The sequence below is a fragment of the Oncorhynchus kisutch genome, linkage group LG4 (assembly GCF_002021735.2).
Source record: "Oncorhynchus kisutch isolate 150728-3 linkage group LG4, Okis_V2, whole genome shotgun sequence".
Lineage (NCBI taxonomy): Eukaryota > Metazoa > Chordata > Actinopteri > Salmoniformes > Salmonidae > Oncorhynchus > Oncorhynchus kisutch.
In genome coordinates this window covers 51,197,605-51,212,996 of record NC_034177.2, presented here as the reverse complement: position 1 = coordinate 51,212,996, position 15,392 = coordinate 51,197,605, and the positions used below count along the sequence as shown (strand labels likewise).

Here is a 15,392-nt window from a genome sequence, read left to right as displayed (position 1 = left end):
TCCCACCCATTGGGGCTTTATGTCAATAAATACTCATCTATCTCTACTAAGCTGTTCCGGTTTGGTTACAGGTTGTGCATAAATCCTGTGCTGTAACTATGATGTAGCTATTGACCTTGCACGCCAGTGTCTACCCTTACAAGGGAGAAATGTGATGTTGAAGAGAGATACATACTGCTATGCTATGTTTGGATGGATGTGTGGGTGCTGTATGCTTAGACCACAGAAGGGAACAGTGAAACCCACGTGAAAATGCTGATGGGTTAGCAACCAGTGCAGGCTTGTCTCATCTGTGCATGCTGGGGGGGGGGGGGGGGGGTTCGTGATTTTCTCTCTCTGCCTGATCACTTCCTCTGCACTCTGTTTATGTGGGTCTCAGACAAGGTAATGAAGGGTACTGCAAGACTGGCATGAGAGGAGTGACCAAAGGGCTGCTATACTGTGATATCGTTCTGATAATCAGTACTTACTGCCACTTGGAGAAAAAGGCCTGCTGTAAAACCACCCCAGAGTTACACCACTGTCCTTGTCTGTGCTATAAACTGTCATTAACTGTCATAAAGCCTACATAGTGGTGACATAACGTATCATCATCATTGGTGTCCAATGCAGTGCTTTCAGTCATTAATCTGTAGTGAGATTGCATCCTGATGACATTGGATTTCTTGTCGAGTAATGTTTTATTAGCTGACGTAACCTGTTATGACTGGCTATAACAGGTGTAATAAAAGTGTGATAGCATTATGAAGGCTTTATTGAAAGAGAGTTCCACCTGCTATTCACTCTCATGAATCATCGGCTGACATTGATCTGAATGTTGACTAAACTAATGTTAAATCCTCAAAGAAATCTTTCTTTGCAGTTTCTTCATTTGTTTGCAAAAGTGTGATTATTTGTTATTTATGCTTTTGGGGATGTTTGGCTGACAATTCATTTGCTTTTCATGTGATTGCTTATTACATCTTTGGATTTTCAGTTTGTCATTGCAACTTTTGTTGGGGAGAAATGTTTCTGTCTGGCAATATGGCAAATCTGTATTATTTTCCTCCTTGTGTCATGGCTTCAGGGGAAATGTGGAATGGGTATGATTTTGCTTGTATTCCCCTGTTGCGTGATGAAAACCAACTACTCGCTCACATCATTTTTTTTTAGACTTGGGGCTAGATAAAAAAAAAAATGATGAAAAATGATACTGTTAACATCCACTGTCAGAAGTAGTGCCTTCTGAGTCCAAATTTCAACCCAATTCAGGATATAAACAAATATTTTCATAAACTGTGGAATAATATGTTTGAACTTTTTTTTCTCTTCTGGAATTAGACACATTTGAATACTTGGGTAATGGTAGTAAAAGTAATTAGGAAATTACTTCAGTGCTCCATCTAAAAAAAAAGGCCATACACTAAAACCCTTGTTTACATCATTCTGTCATCATTTCACCTGCATGTCGTTTTCTCCTAGTGACACTGAGGACCATAAGCCGTTAAAAGGGAGCCGCACACCGTCTAACGGGACGGTGCACAGGGACAACAGTGACGACAGTTTAGTAGACTACGGCGGCGATGGTGGAGACGGCCAGTTCAACGAGGATGGGTCTTTTATTGGACAGTATAGCGGGAAGAGCTCCGCCAGGGACACTGCTGGGGGCCACGAAAGCTCCGAGGCCCCGTCCCCTGTTAATACCTCCGCTATGAACTCCTTTGTGTAGCCGGCTGGTTGATCAGTAGGTCAGCCAGGTGGAGGGATAGGCAGCCAGGCCAGTAGGTGGTGCTGCAGTAAACTGAACTCCTTTGTAGCCAGCTGGTTAAACAGCCAGGTCCATAGGTTTGTGTAGCCAGACATTTGGACATCCAAACCTGTAGGGGCTCTCCAGTGACTGTTCCATTCGCCATCTTCACAGGGCTGTTCCTCACGTCACCTTGTGGCTTATTGTCATCCCATGCCCCGCCCATCCGCACACTACTGTCACAAACACATAGGAGACTTCTTAAACGACACATAACAGACACGTGTGAGACTCTCTACACTGGAGGATTGTACGTTATCATTTGGAAATCACAGAATTTGTGGAGGGATTGCGGAGGCTGTTCCAACTCTTTTATTCTCTGTAGCCTGTTGACTTCGTAGCGACACTTAGAACCAGACGTCTTCCTGAAATGATGCACAAACACATATTAACACAAATTAGTCGATTATTACATGGAAGCTATTGTCTATTTATCTTGAACTGCTATACGGTACACATTTGAATTATTTGGGTTTGCCATATGGTTTTTCCGGTCAAAGCATTATCTTGATATTAGTGTGTGTGTTCGAGGTACTTTGCCCTTCAGGGCAACCGCAAAGAGGCATCAGTGTCTGTCGACATGGTGGTGAAACGTGTTACTAAGTACATGAAAATCATGTCTTTTTGCAAGACAGTTGCATCTACGGTGCAGGATGATGTCCAGTGAGCTCCTAAAAGTATTCTCCTGCCTGAATCTGGGATTCCGACTCCAACCAGGCTCAATCAAGCATGACTCAAGTTACATCAGTCGCTGCATCCACGCCCTCACCAGGGGATGCTGGTGCCACTTTAAATAGGGGAGGACAGGCTCGCCGTAATGGCTCGAATGAAATTAACGGGACGGTATCAAACACCAGGAAGCCACCAGCCTCCACTGGTGCTCACATGTCACCTTTGTTTTGATCACTGCAAATGCTGAAGTGCGGCATGCTGTCATGACATCATCATCATAACCTTTGACCTGCATGTGACCTTACTTCCTGTGGTTGCACATCCCATGACCTGACGGTGACTTTATGGCTCTTTCTGTGCGACCCAAAGTGCATGTACTGACATCCAACTCTTTTCTTTAGCTTTTCTTTCAAAATGTTGCATTTATTTGTGGTGCTGTGTGGCCTTCAGCAGTACGGTGCCTTTTAATACAGAACTCTGATTCAGTTCAGTCTAGATTAATTCACAAAAAGACCGTTTTACCCAGAGTTCAGTGAGTGGAATGCCCATAAAGCAATAGTCGTACTCTGAGGATGATGGGTTCAGCTAGGAAGGATGAAAGGATGGAGGACTCCATATATTAAGGAATAATTCATACAGTCATCTTTTGAAAAGCTTCAAAATGCTTCTCCCTCAGATAAGCGGCTTAGGGTCGCCATATTGGACACGGTCAATGCTCTGTACATTTTTTCAAGGTTCGGGTCATCTACGAAGTGTTTGATCATATTTTTGCGCTGTGTGTGCGTGCGTGTTAATATTCATGCGAGTCACTTATACTAACTACATTTGATGGCCTTTGGCGTGATAAGGGAAGGGATGGAGATTTTTATTTTAACTTGCATCAAGTTTTACGTTGTTGTTTTTTTTGAATGAACATCATCTGTTGCATTTGTAAATATATACTCTAATTGACTGTACAGAAAACCACTGCAAGAGGAGCTTATAATGGATAGTTCAGCCAAATGACAACATTTGATCAACTATCCCTTTTAAGAGCCTGGGAGGCCGAACTGTGCATGAGAAGGTTTTGACTGGCAGAGAGAGCTGTGTTCAATATAGACTACTTCTATAGAATAAATATACATTTTTTTGTTACTATTTCTTTTTTTCTTCGATGTGAACATTGTACATTATTGTAACTAACAGGACAAGACGTTGCTCATGAGTTCACATTTGGATGGTTTCCATTTGTCCGCGATATTGTTGTGTTTTTCCCCGAAATGTCCCTATTTTGTACTAAATGAAACCATACAGTACTCTGGAAACCTTCAGATGTAATGGACTTTGGAGTGTAAGATAAGTACCCCTCGATGTACTGTGTCATTCTGGTTTATGTTGCTTATATGAGCAGCACAAGGTCTGCCAAGCTCTTCCACTTTGTGACCGTATTGAAAATGGTTTGGTGTTCTTATTCTAAAACAATTTCAAGGTTTTTACTAACAATTGATTTGTATTTAAGTTTCTCCACGTAGTGAAATAACGAATTTCCAAGTAACTTGAAATATAATGAATGAATAAAGTATTATTATCTTCTTCGATGTCCGTTCTATCCTTATTGGGAAAATTCATTCTGACTGTTCTAATATTGCTAATGTTCTAAATTAAACAGCAATGCAATGGAAGCCAATGGAGCTTTGCAAATGAGATGATAAAACCAATCTTATGATAAAGATAAAGTAGGTGCATGCACAATGGCTCCATAAATAGTCTATTATATTACACTACGATAAAGTGTCAAAACGGCAGTATGTTTTGCTCCACAACAGACCAACTCGTTGGCAATGGGAATAAGCATCGACGAAGAGGACGAGGATTCCACACCTTCACAGAACTGGGAGATAAGGTGTGTGTGTGTGTGTGTGTTGGTGAGGGGTTCATGCTGAATCTCTCGCTCTGGATCTCTCATCACTTCTTTTCCCACTGCGCTCTATGTATCGGGGGATGGAGGTGTGTGAGCGCGTGTGTGAGCGCCGAACCAGACTTTGATATGAGACGAATGCTAAACACTTTGGGGGTGCTTATTATACCTGGGATCTTTTTTGAGATGAGGGACTACACGAGGGAACCTGGGTGAAATGAAAGCACAAGTCAGTTTATAAGGCGCGTCAGGGCTAAGACACTCCCTGGCAGGAACAGGAACAGGTAGCAGTAGTCGCTCCAAAAACACACAGATCACAGGGTAGCACACTGTGAGACAACACCATCCTATGCTGCGAGCCATAGGATGCAGGCAACTTCTGCAACGCAGTGAAAGTATTAAGTCAACCGTAGAGTCTGAAGTATGCTGCTAGCCTCACAGTAAACTGGAGACAGTGGGAAAGGAAGGGGGAGACCTAGTCAGTTGCACAACTGAATGGACTGAACCAAAATGTGTCTTCTGCGCTTAACCCAACCCCTCCGAATCAGGGAGATGAGGGGGGCTGAGAGAGGAAGAGAGAGACAGGGAGAGGAGATCGAGAGGGCAAAGAGGAGGAGAGCGAGGGAGGAAGAGGGAGAGAAAGAGTCATACACAGACAGGGAGAGAGATCATGTGTGAGGATAGGGACAGAGAGAGTCCTGATGAAACAGGACAGCTCAGCCATATTTGCTGGCGTTCACTTGTTGACCCTTGCGTTTCCACTATGGTCATGCACTGTATGTATGGGTGTAACTGGGAGCGAACACACAGACCATCTGGTGTGCCATCACACACATACACACACACAGTACACTACACTGGTGTCGGGAAGCGAGAACGTCTGGTGGGGGGCTCTTGGACCACTTCTCTGTTTGGCAAGGACACTTGGCCTTCTGTTCACTTTGCCTTCTCTCTCTTTCTACTGCATGGTTCAATTCATTGGGAGTAATTATTTCACGGATGATTTCTCAGTAATTATAGCAGTTGATAGAACAGCTATTCAAATCTTCCTGGATGCATAGAGAGAACTAAATGGAGGCTCTCAAACGGGAAACTTTCCTCACCAGCAATTGGACCAGCATGTATTATTTTGTGGATATAAATGAACGAAAACAATCATAACTTTAACCCAGAAAGGTGGCTATTGTCCTCTAATCCTTATACAGTATCGTACAGACGGTAATTGCCATTTGTGGACTCATCATTGCCATCTCATCACACAATATGTGGAAGACAGATTTGTATTCTAGCCTTTACTGCCACCTAGTGATTAAAAGGCAATCATACGGATGAGAAGATAACAAACAGGATCATTACCGTCTCAATGTGAAATAAAGAATGACCCAGTGGAGGCTACTGAGGGGAGAACAGCTCCTAATAATGTCCGGAACAGAGCAAATGGAATGGCATCAAACTCATGGAAACCATGTTTGTTTGATGTATTTGGTAGCGTTCCACTGATTCCGCTCCAGTCATTACCACAAGCCCGTCCTCCCCAATGAAAGTGCCACCAACCTCCTGTGCGGAGCACGGAAGTGTACATCCAAATGAAACTATTATTTGATATTGAAACGTTTTCACATTTCATTTCACAGATTTTCATAGGATGGATAATGTTATGTAAATAAAATCATGACATACTGAATGACCTTCTGGGAGCATCGAAGGTAAGTGATCTGACACGAACCAATGTCAATATATTTACAATATAACCCAATAATTGGACATTATTCTACCACATGGTCATACACCACAACACACTTCCCATATGCTGTTGTTTTCCTTTTGGTCCTCGATTACATGGACTCCCTGGTAAGAGGCTTAGCTATTCATTTTCATGACAACAGAGTCATATTATCTGTGTGTTTATTGGTGATCATTACCACCGAAACAGCAGCTGCCCTCTTTAAACCTACAACCCTTCCCTCCATCCCTCTCCTTTCAGCCATCTCCCTTTCCCAGTCCTCCAGCGTCGACTGCATCACCCCAACCTTCCCCCTCCAAATCCCCCCCCCCGTTTCCCGTCCATCTCTTCCCTATCCTAATCCTTCCTCTCTTCTACCCCAACCCCATCCCTACATCTTCATTCCCTCCCCCATCCCTTGTCCCACCCCTACAACTCCTTCCTATCCCCAACTCCCCCTCTTTTCCTCCTCCCCTATCATCCCAATCCTCTGCGGACTGATCAGAGGTTCTGTGTCGACAGTATGTCTGCCATGACACCCATTAGCCATTCATTCCCGGCTGGTACTGCCTCCTCCCTGTCCATCCACCTGATTTACTGTTCCTGTTCAGATAAAAGCCTGTGGTATGCGCCATGTCAGGCCGTGCATTGCCTGCTTTTAACAGGAAGAAAAAGAGGAAGAATGAAGGGGGAAATATTCGGATAATCTGCCAATCTACGAGGTCAATGATCTACTAAAGGAGATGCTTGAAAGAATACACGACATCTCTATTGCTAGTACTGACTTTATTGTCCCCAAGGGGAAATTTTGTTGCAGTGTCATGTACACATTTAAAGTGGTGTTTAAATACAAAAACAAAATGGACAATACAACTTTCATAACAGTTACATACCAATAAATAAATAAATAATAATAATAAAAAATAAATAAAACGTTTTTTTTTTAAAGACTAGCCGGCTGGCCTTACGGAGTCGAAAAGAACATTAGCCCGAGCTATTTAGGAGGGATATCACACCTGGCACAAATCATTGTCTAGTTCTGTTTTTCCTCCAGAGGTGTGCCCTATACCTGCGCCCAGAGGGGAGTAGTTCAAAGTCCGGGTACAGGGGATGGCTTGGGTCTAAAATGATTTTTGTGAGCCTTACAGAGGGCTCCAACCTTAAAGATTTCATCCAGGCCTGTCTGTTAGACTCCAAGGACCTTGCTTGCTGTGGTGATAATCCTTCTCATCATATTTCTCTTGCTGACAGTTGCATTGCCAAACCAACAAACAATACAAAAAGATAAAATACTCTCAATAAAAGATTTGGAAAAGAGAGTCAATACAGTACAGTCTACATTAAACGATCCCAGCTTTTTGAGAAAGTACAGTCTCTGTTGGCTCTTTTTGCCGATCAGGTCTGTACATTTACTCCACTGAAGCTTACTGTCCAAAAGGATACTCAGATATTTGTATTCCTCTATGATTTCTATATTCTGACCTCTGATAGATGTTGCTCTCTCTCTCTCTCTCTCTCTCATTCCGTTTAAGGGCTTTAATGGCATTGGAAACACATGTTAACATTGGCAAAGCAAGTGAAGAATAAATAAACATAAATATGGGTTATATTTACAATGGTGTTTGTTCTTCACTGGTTGCCCTTTTCTTGTGGCAACAGGTCACAAAACTTGCTGCTGTGATGGCACACTGTGGTATTTCACCCAATAGATATGGGAGTTTAACTAAATTAGTTTAATTTTTAAAAATGATTTCACCTTTATTTAACCAGGTAGGCCAGTTGAGAACAAGTTCTCATTTACAACTGCGACCTGGTCAAGATAGAGCAAAGCAGTGCGACACAAACAACAACACAGAGTTACACATGGGATAAACAAACGTACAGTCAATAATACAATAGAAAAGTATATGTACAGTGTGTGCAAATGTAGGGAGGTAAGGCAATAAATAGGCCATAGTGGCGAAATAATTACAATTTAGCAATTAAACACTGGAGTGATAGATGTGCAGATGATGAATGTGCAAGTAGAGATACTGGGGTGCAAAGGAGAAAAAAAAAGAACATAAGGTAGTTGGGTGGGCTATTTACAGATGGGCTGTGTACAGGTGCAATGATCGGTAAACTGCTCTGACAGCTGATGCTTAAAGTTATTTAGGGAGATATGTCTCCAGCTTCAGTGATTTTTGCAATTCGCTCCAGTCATTGGCAGCAAAGAACTGGAAGGAAAGGCAGACAATGCAGGAGTTGGCTTTGGGGATGACCAGTGAAATATACCTGCTGGAGTCCGTGCTACGTGTGGGTGCTCCTATGGTGACCAGTGGGCTGAGATAAGGCAGGGCTTTGCCTAGCAAAGACTTATAGATGACCTGGAGCCAGTGGGTTTGGTGACGAATATGAAGCGAGGGCCAGCCAATGAGAGCAAACAGGTCGCAGTGGTGGGTAGTATATGGGGCTTTGGCGACAAAACGGATGGCACTGTGATAGACTACAGTCGTGGCAAAAAGTTTTGAGAATGACACAAATATTAATTTTCTGCTGCCTCGGTGTCTTCAGATATATTTGTCAGATGTTACTATAGAATACTGAAGTATAAATACAAGCATTTCATAAGTGTAAAAGGCTTTTATTGACAATTACATGAAGTTGATGCAAAGAGTTTATATTTTCAGTGTTGACCCTACTTTTTCAAGACCTCTGCAATCCGCCCTGGCATGCTGTCAATTAACTTCTGGGCCACATACTGACTGATGGCAGCTCATTCTAGCATAATCAATGCTTGGAGTTGTGTTTGTCCACCCGCCTCTTGAGGACTGACCACAAATTCTCAATGGGATTAAGGTCTGGGGAGATTCCTGGCCATCAAAATATTGATGTTTTGTTCTCCGAGCCACTTAGTTATCACTTTTGCCTTATGGCAAGGTGCTCCATCATGCTGGAAAAGGCATTGTTCATCACCAAACTGTTCCTGGATGGTAGGGAGAAGTTCCTCTCGGAGGATGTGTTGGTACTATTCTTTATTCATGGCTGTGTTCTAAGGCAAAATTATGAGTGAGCCCACTCCCTTGGCTGAGAAGCAACCCCACACATGAATGGTCTCAGGATACTGTTGGCATGACACAGGACTGATGGTAGCGCTCACCTTGCCTTCTCCGGACAAGCTTTTTTCCGGATGCCCCAAACAATCGGAAAGGGGATTCATCAGAGAAAATTACATTACCCCAGTCCTAAGCAGCCCAATCCTGTACCTTTTGCAGAATATCAGTCTGTCCCTGATGTTTTTCCTGGAGAGAAGTGGCTTCTTTGCTGCCCTTCTTGACACCAGGCCATCCCCCAAAAGTCTTCGCCTCACTGTGCATGCAGATGCACTCACACCTGACTGCTGCCATTCCTGAGCAAGCTCTGTACTGGTGGTGCCCTGATCCCGCAGCTGAATCAACTTTAGGAGATAGTCCTGGCGCTTGCTGAACTTTCTTGGGTGCCCTGCATCCTTCTTCACAACAATTGAACCGCTCTCCTTGAAGTTCTTGATGATCTGATAAATGGTTGATTTAGGTGCAATCTTACTGGCAGTTTTTTGCCAATTTTAACCTAAAACTTTTTGTTTGTGTACATGGATTTCCTAATGTCGTACACCACTTTCAATCAATTTGTATAGCCAAATTGAGTCAAAAGCTTTTTTGAAATCAACAAAGCATGAGAAGACTTTGCCTTTGTTTTGGTTTGTTTGTTTGTCAATTAGGTTGTGCAGGGTGAATACGTGGTCTGTCGTATGGTAATTTGGTATAAAGACAAATTTGACATTTGCTCAGTATATAGTTTTCACTGAGGAAATGTATGAGTTTGCTGTTAATGATAATGCAGAGGATTGACGCATATCCCACGGTAGTTATTGGGGTCAAATTTGTCTCCATCACAATTCCAGTGGGAAAGAAGTGTACATACTCTAAGTTGACTGTGCCTTTAAACAGCTTGAAAATTTTCTGAAAACTATGTCATGGTTTTAGAGGCTTCTGATAGGCTAATTGACATCATTTGAGTAAATTGGAGGTGTACCTGTGGATGTATTTCAAGGCCTACCTTCAAACTCAGTGCCTCTTTGCTTGACATCATGGGAAAATCAAAAGAAATCAGCCAAGACATTAGATAAAAATTGCAGACCTCCACAAGTCTGTTTCATCCTTGGGAGCAATTTCCAAATGCCTGAAGGTGCCACGTTCATCTGTACAAACAATAGTACGCAAGTATAAACACCATGGGACCACACAGCCGTCGTACCGCTTAGGAAGGAGACGTGTTCTGTCTCCTAGAGATGAACGTACTTTGGTGCGAGAAGTGCAAATCAATCCCAGAACAACAGCAAAGGACCTTGTGAAGATTCTGGAGGAAACAGGTACAAAAGTATCTATATCCACAGTAAAACGAGTCCTATATTGACGTAACCTGAAAGGCCGCTCAGCAAGGAAGAAGCCACTGTTCCAAAACCGCCACGAAAAAGCCAGACTATGGTTTGCAACTGCACATGGGGACAAAGATCGTACTTTTTGGAGAAATGTCCTCTGGTCTGATGAAAAAAAAAGCTTGTTCGCAAATGGATCTTCCAATTGCACAATGACCCCAAGCATACATCCAAAGTTGTGGCAAAATGGCTTAACAGGGTCAAGGTATTGGAGTGGCCATCACAAAGCCCTGACCTCAATCCTATAGAATGTTTGTGGGCGGGTGAGATTAGGGAGGCCTACAAACCTGACTGAGTTACACAAGCTCTGTCAGGAGGAATGGGACAAAATTTACCAAACTTATTGTGGGAAGCTTGTGGAAGGCCACCCGAAACGTTTGACCCAAGTTGAACAATTTAAAGGCAATGCTACTAAATACTAATTGAGAGTATGTAAACTTCTGACCCACTGGGAATGTGATGAAAGAAATAAAATCTCAAATAAATAATTCTCTATTATTCTGACATTTTACATTCTTAAAATAAAGTGGTGATCCTAACTGACCTAAGACAAGGAATTTTTACTGAATTGTGAAAAACCGAGTTTAAATGTATTTGGCTAAGGTGTATGTAAACTTCAACTGTGTATGTTTTTGCGGTTTTTCTTTGTTTTAGAGCCAAAAAGATTGTGAATCTGTGTTTTAACCATACGTCTCAGTTTTGGATAGATAACTGTTCATGTGGTTGTTAAGTGTATTCCCATTTTTCCCCAGAAGTGGTTAGTCTATGGATTCTTCAATTACATTGTGCTGATTACTGACGTACTGTTCCTTCTTTTTCCGTTGTGCCGTATTTCTGTTGTCACGATCATCGTAAGGAGCGGACCAAAATGCAGTGTGGTATGTGTTCATGATGATTTTTTAATTAAAGAAAGCACTGAATACAAACTATACAAAACAATAAACGAATAACGACCGTGACGCTATAATGAGAACTGTGCTGACACAAGCAACTAACATAGACAATCACCCACAAACAAACAGTGAAACGCAGGCTCCCTAAGTATGATTCTCAATCAGAGACAACTAATGACACCTGCCTCTGATTGAGAACCATACTAGGCCGAAACATAGAAATCCCAAAATCATAGAAAAACAAACATAGACTGCCCACCCCAACTCACGCCCTGACCATACTAAATAATGACAAAACAAAGGAAATAAAGGTCAGAACGTGACATCTGTATTGTTTTAGGCTCAAGTTCTCTGGGTCTATGTTTTTGGTTGGATAGGTTTCTCAATTTCTTTCTTAGGTTTTTGCATTCTTCATCAAACCATTTGATGATCATTTTCGGTTGATGATAATTGATGATAATTTTCGTTTTTCTGTTTGACATTTTTAGATTTGATAGGGAAGCTGAGAGGTCAAATATACTGTTTAGATTTTCTACTGCCAAGTTTACACCTTCACTATTACAGTGAAACGTTTTGTCCAGGAAGTTGTCCAAAAGGGATTGAATTTGTTGTTTTTTGGTAGGTTTCCACACTACTTTCCTTCCATCTGTAGATTAATATTATTCAATTCCTTTGGCTTTGATGCCTCATGATATAGTTTCGCTCTGTTCAAGAAGACTGGGATTTTGCTGGGATCAGATAGGGGTGTCAGTGGGCTGACTGTGAACGCTCTGAGAGACTCTGGGTTGAGGTCAGTGATAAAGTAGTCTACAGTACTACTGCCAAGAGATGAGCTATAGGTGTGCCTCTCTCTCCTTCTGTAGTGTGATCAAAGGTTGAGAGAGTGTCTGCTCCTGATGTGAAGAGTGGCCCTTTGTGTTCATATGTAAATGTGGCCTTTTCCACCACAGGCCTGAGAGACCGAGATGATAATTTTGTATGATTCCTCTGTGACATTTCCATATGGCTGACGAATGGTGAGCCAAGACACGCACATCTGTTAAGAGGCCAACCGTCTGACCCCTCAGTGTGTCCCCTTCTGCTGATCAACGATAGCATACCCAGAGTTTATTAAACTGAAATGGCACTACATGAAGGGGTAATTTCACTATTTTTTGTTGTTGTTGAAATCCACCGTTAATCAGCCTATTTTGCAAATACGCCTTATAGTTATCCCACTGGCAAGCCTGTGTTTACTTCCTGGCAAAGTCTCAGGATCATGCAAAATGCTATGAAATGCCCCTTTAATGTGATGGTTTCCCCCTGCATCGCTCTCTAATCGAAGGAGCTATTTCCTTGGGGGAGCTAGCTGATACAGTCAACAGAGGCTCTCACAACCCTAGGTCAGTGTACCACCAGTGTGTGTGTGTGTGTGTGTGTGTGTGTGTGTGTGTGTGTGTGTGTGTGTGTGTGTGTGTGTGTGTGTGTGTGTGTGTGTGTGTGTGTGTGTGTGTGTGTGCACACCACTGGGTGGGTGTATACATAAAGTGAGAGTGCTTTTGTTCTAATAATCTGACACTAATGCCCTCTGTCTCCTCCCCTCCACCTGATATCCTTATGGCACCGTGGGGGATTGTATCCCCGTCCTCACCTCCCACCAACCTGAACACACACACGAGCGCACACATGTCCCATGTGGATTTGGGTTTCAGGGATGGAGATACCTTGGGTTGAGTCCCAAAGGGGATCAGTAGAGGGTTAAATCACGACATCCCCCTCTCCTCTTCAGACTCTTCACTCTTCTTCTCTCATACTTCTCCCTCCCCCCTCTCTCACACACTCTCTGTCTCTCTCTCACTGTCTCTCTCACTCTCTGTCTCTCTTTCTCGCACTCCCTCTGTCTCTCACTCTCTCTTTCTCTCTCTGTCTCTGCCTCTCCACTTTCTCTACCACATATGTGACAATTACCTATTCTCTTCTCTCGAAAGACAGTAGGGTGGAAGCTGTTTATGAGTCACCCTGGAGATTGATAGAAGACAATGCCATTCATACCCTACTGTATGTACACTGCCATGTTTCTCAGATGAATGACAGTTATTCGAAAGATTGACATACAAATCTTGGATTACTGGTAGAAAAATATCCTTGAGGACATTATATTTTATACAATGTACACTGTACCTAGAAATTTTTTGAGCATGTCATCATTGCTGATTTAAATGTTTTCACTGTAGGCCTAAGCATAAGCATTGGTGCCAAAATATAATTGAGGGCCTTAAGTATCTTGTATACATTCACAGCAATGCAATGCTTGTAGACATGTTTTGAGGATGTCATGTGGATTGGGATTGAACTTTTTTTAAATTACTAGTGACCTACTCTCTGTGAGCCTTGTTTGTCTCCGCTAATCTTGACAATAGCCCACATCTCTCTCATATCTCCAATCACGTAGACTGCTTCAGGCAACGTCGTTCTCACATTTTAAAATATATAATGATGCCTACACACTGGGCACACACTGGTTGAATCAACGTCATTTCAATGAAATTGGAATAGACGTTGGAATAGACGTTGGAATAGACGTTGAATTGATGTCTGTGGTATGCTACTCCATATTAAAATAGGCTACTGCATTTTCCCATTGAAGTACTGACATCATCCAGGTAGAGTTCATGTTTAGGCAAAATGAAAACGATACCATCACACTGCAGAATATGTCAAATAACACTTAGCTATGATCGATCCTCCGTTATGTTGTCAGATCTCTTCTGTTATGAACACATCTTTTGGACTGGGTGGCTGCGCCTGTCGCCCAATAAAAGTTCCGTATAGCGCCCCCTATAGACATCCGTCCAATCGAAGAGGACAAGGGCAGAGACTCAGCTGCCTGTCAGTTTCTTCCCTGCTCCTAGTTCCTGAGCACCCGGCGATGATCCAGGCGTGAGTCGTGAATGCACACCGACGGACGGATCGTTCGCTATTGCAGGTAAGAAGATGACAACTTCAGCGATTCTATATATCCCCCCCCCCCCCCCCCCCCCCCCTAGAAAAGCTGTGTCTTTGCAGCACGGGGCAAAGCAAGGGGAATCAGTGTTGTTTACAATGATTGAGATGGGGACGAAGTGATGGAGCCTACCGCAATGCAGAATCGTGTACAATTTAGACAAGTTTATGCATCTTGCATCCTCGCTCTGTTATTCCCGACTGCAAAACTGAGACTATACAGATGATCTTGAATGGATGCTGTTTGCACATTGACATGAAACGTTATTTTGGGTGACTTTCGTAGCATGCATTTTCCGTGCACGGACAGACAAGACAGTGCGCTGGCTCCATGGTCTTGAAGGGAGGAATAGTGGGATTGCATTTTTATCCACATTACGGATGATTAGCTACACACCTGTGTACGTTGTTCATGAATGACATTCATAAAACCTTAAACATATCAAATAGCCTAGCGGTGCTGCTTATCTATCCCTATTCGTTAGGATATTGTTATTATAGGCTAGGCAGCAGGATATCTAATGCTTCTCCTATTCTTTCCTAGTAATTGATTTAGAAACAGTCGGCGATTCACTGTAAACAGACCAATCCCTGCAAGATGAACATTTTATTTATTATGAATTATACGCAGCAGAAAATATAGGTCGCTGGGTTCATTGTAGCCGACTAGTTGGAGCCCCAACAGACGGCGATAGCATATCCCAGCATCATCAGGAAATCACCTCAACCACTAGAATGTCAGCCAGGTTGTCAGCCAAGGTACCATGTCATGGGCGCGTCCTGCCTGGCTGTTCGCAGTATTTTTGCAACTGAAGACTACACTGACGGCCTAGTCTGTACTATAATAGATGAGGTATAAACGATTCAACATGACAGATGCAATGGACATGCTGGACTGTTGGCCAAGAGCCAATTCAACCCAATGTATTCAGTTTCATAAATCTGACATGAACTGTCAGAAGGATTTCATGGGAATGCTTGTC

The 15,392-nt window shown here is 42.7% G+C and overlaps 2 protein-coding genes across 18 annotated transcripts in view; both read left to right on the top strand.

Moving 5' to 3' along the window:
• Window positions 1-4,030, top strand: part of LOC109888919 (neuronal cell adhesion molecule) — a 103,893-nt gene extending 99,863 nt beyond the window's left edge. For all 17 annotated transcript variants that reach the window (XM_031823170.1, XM_031823166.1, XM_031823159.1 and 14 more), the window contains one exon: window positions 1,462-4,030. In XM_031823170.1, the coding sequence (XP_031679030.1) occupies window positions 1,462-1,708 (247 nt within the window). In that variant the 3' untranslated portion in view covers window positions 1,709-4,030. The remainder of the gene's footprint in view (window positions 1-1,461) is intronic.
• Window positions 4,031-14,278: 10,248 nt separating this feature from the next.
• LOC109889651 (contactin-1a) overlaps window positions 14,279-15,392 on the top strand; it is a 135,607-nt gene continuing 134,493 nt past the window's right edge. The window contains exon 1 of the mRNA XM_031823153.1: window positions 14,279-14,392. The gene's annotated coding sequence lies outside the window, so the exon portion shown is untranslated. The remainder of the gene's footprint in view (window positions 14,393-15,392) is intronic.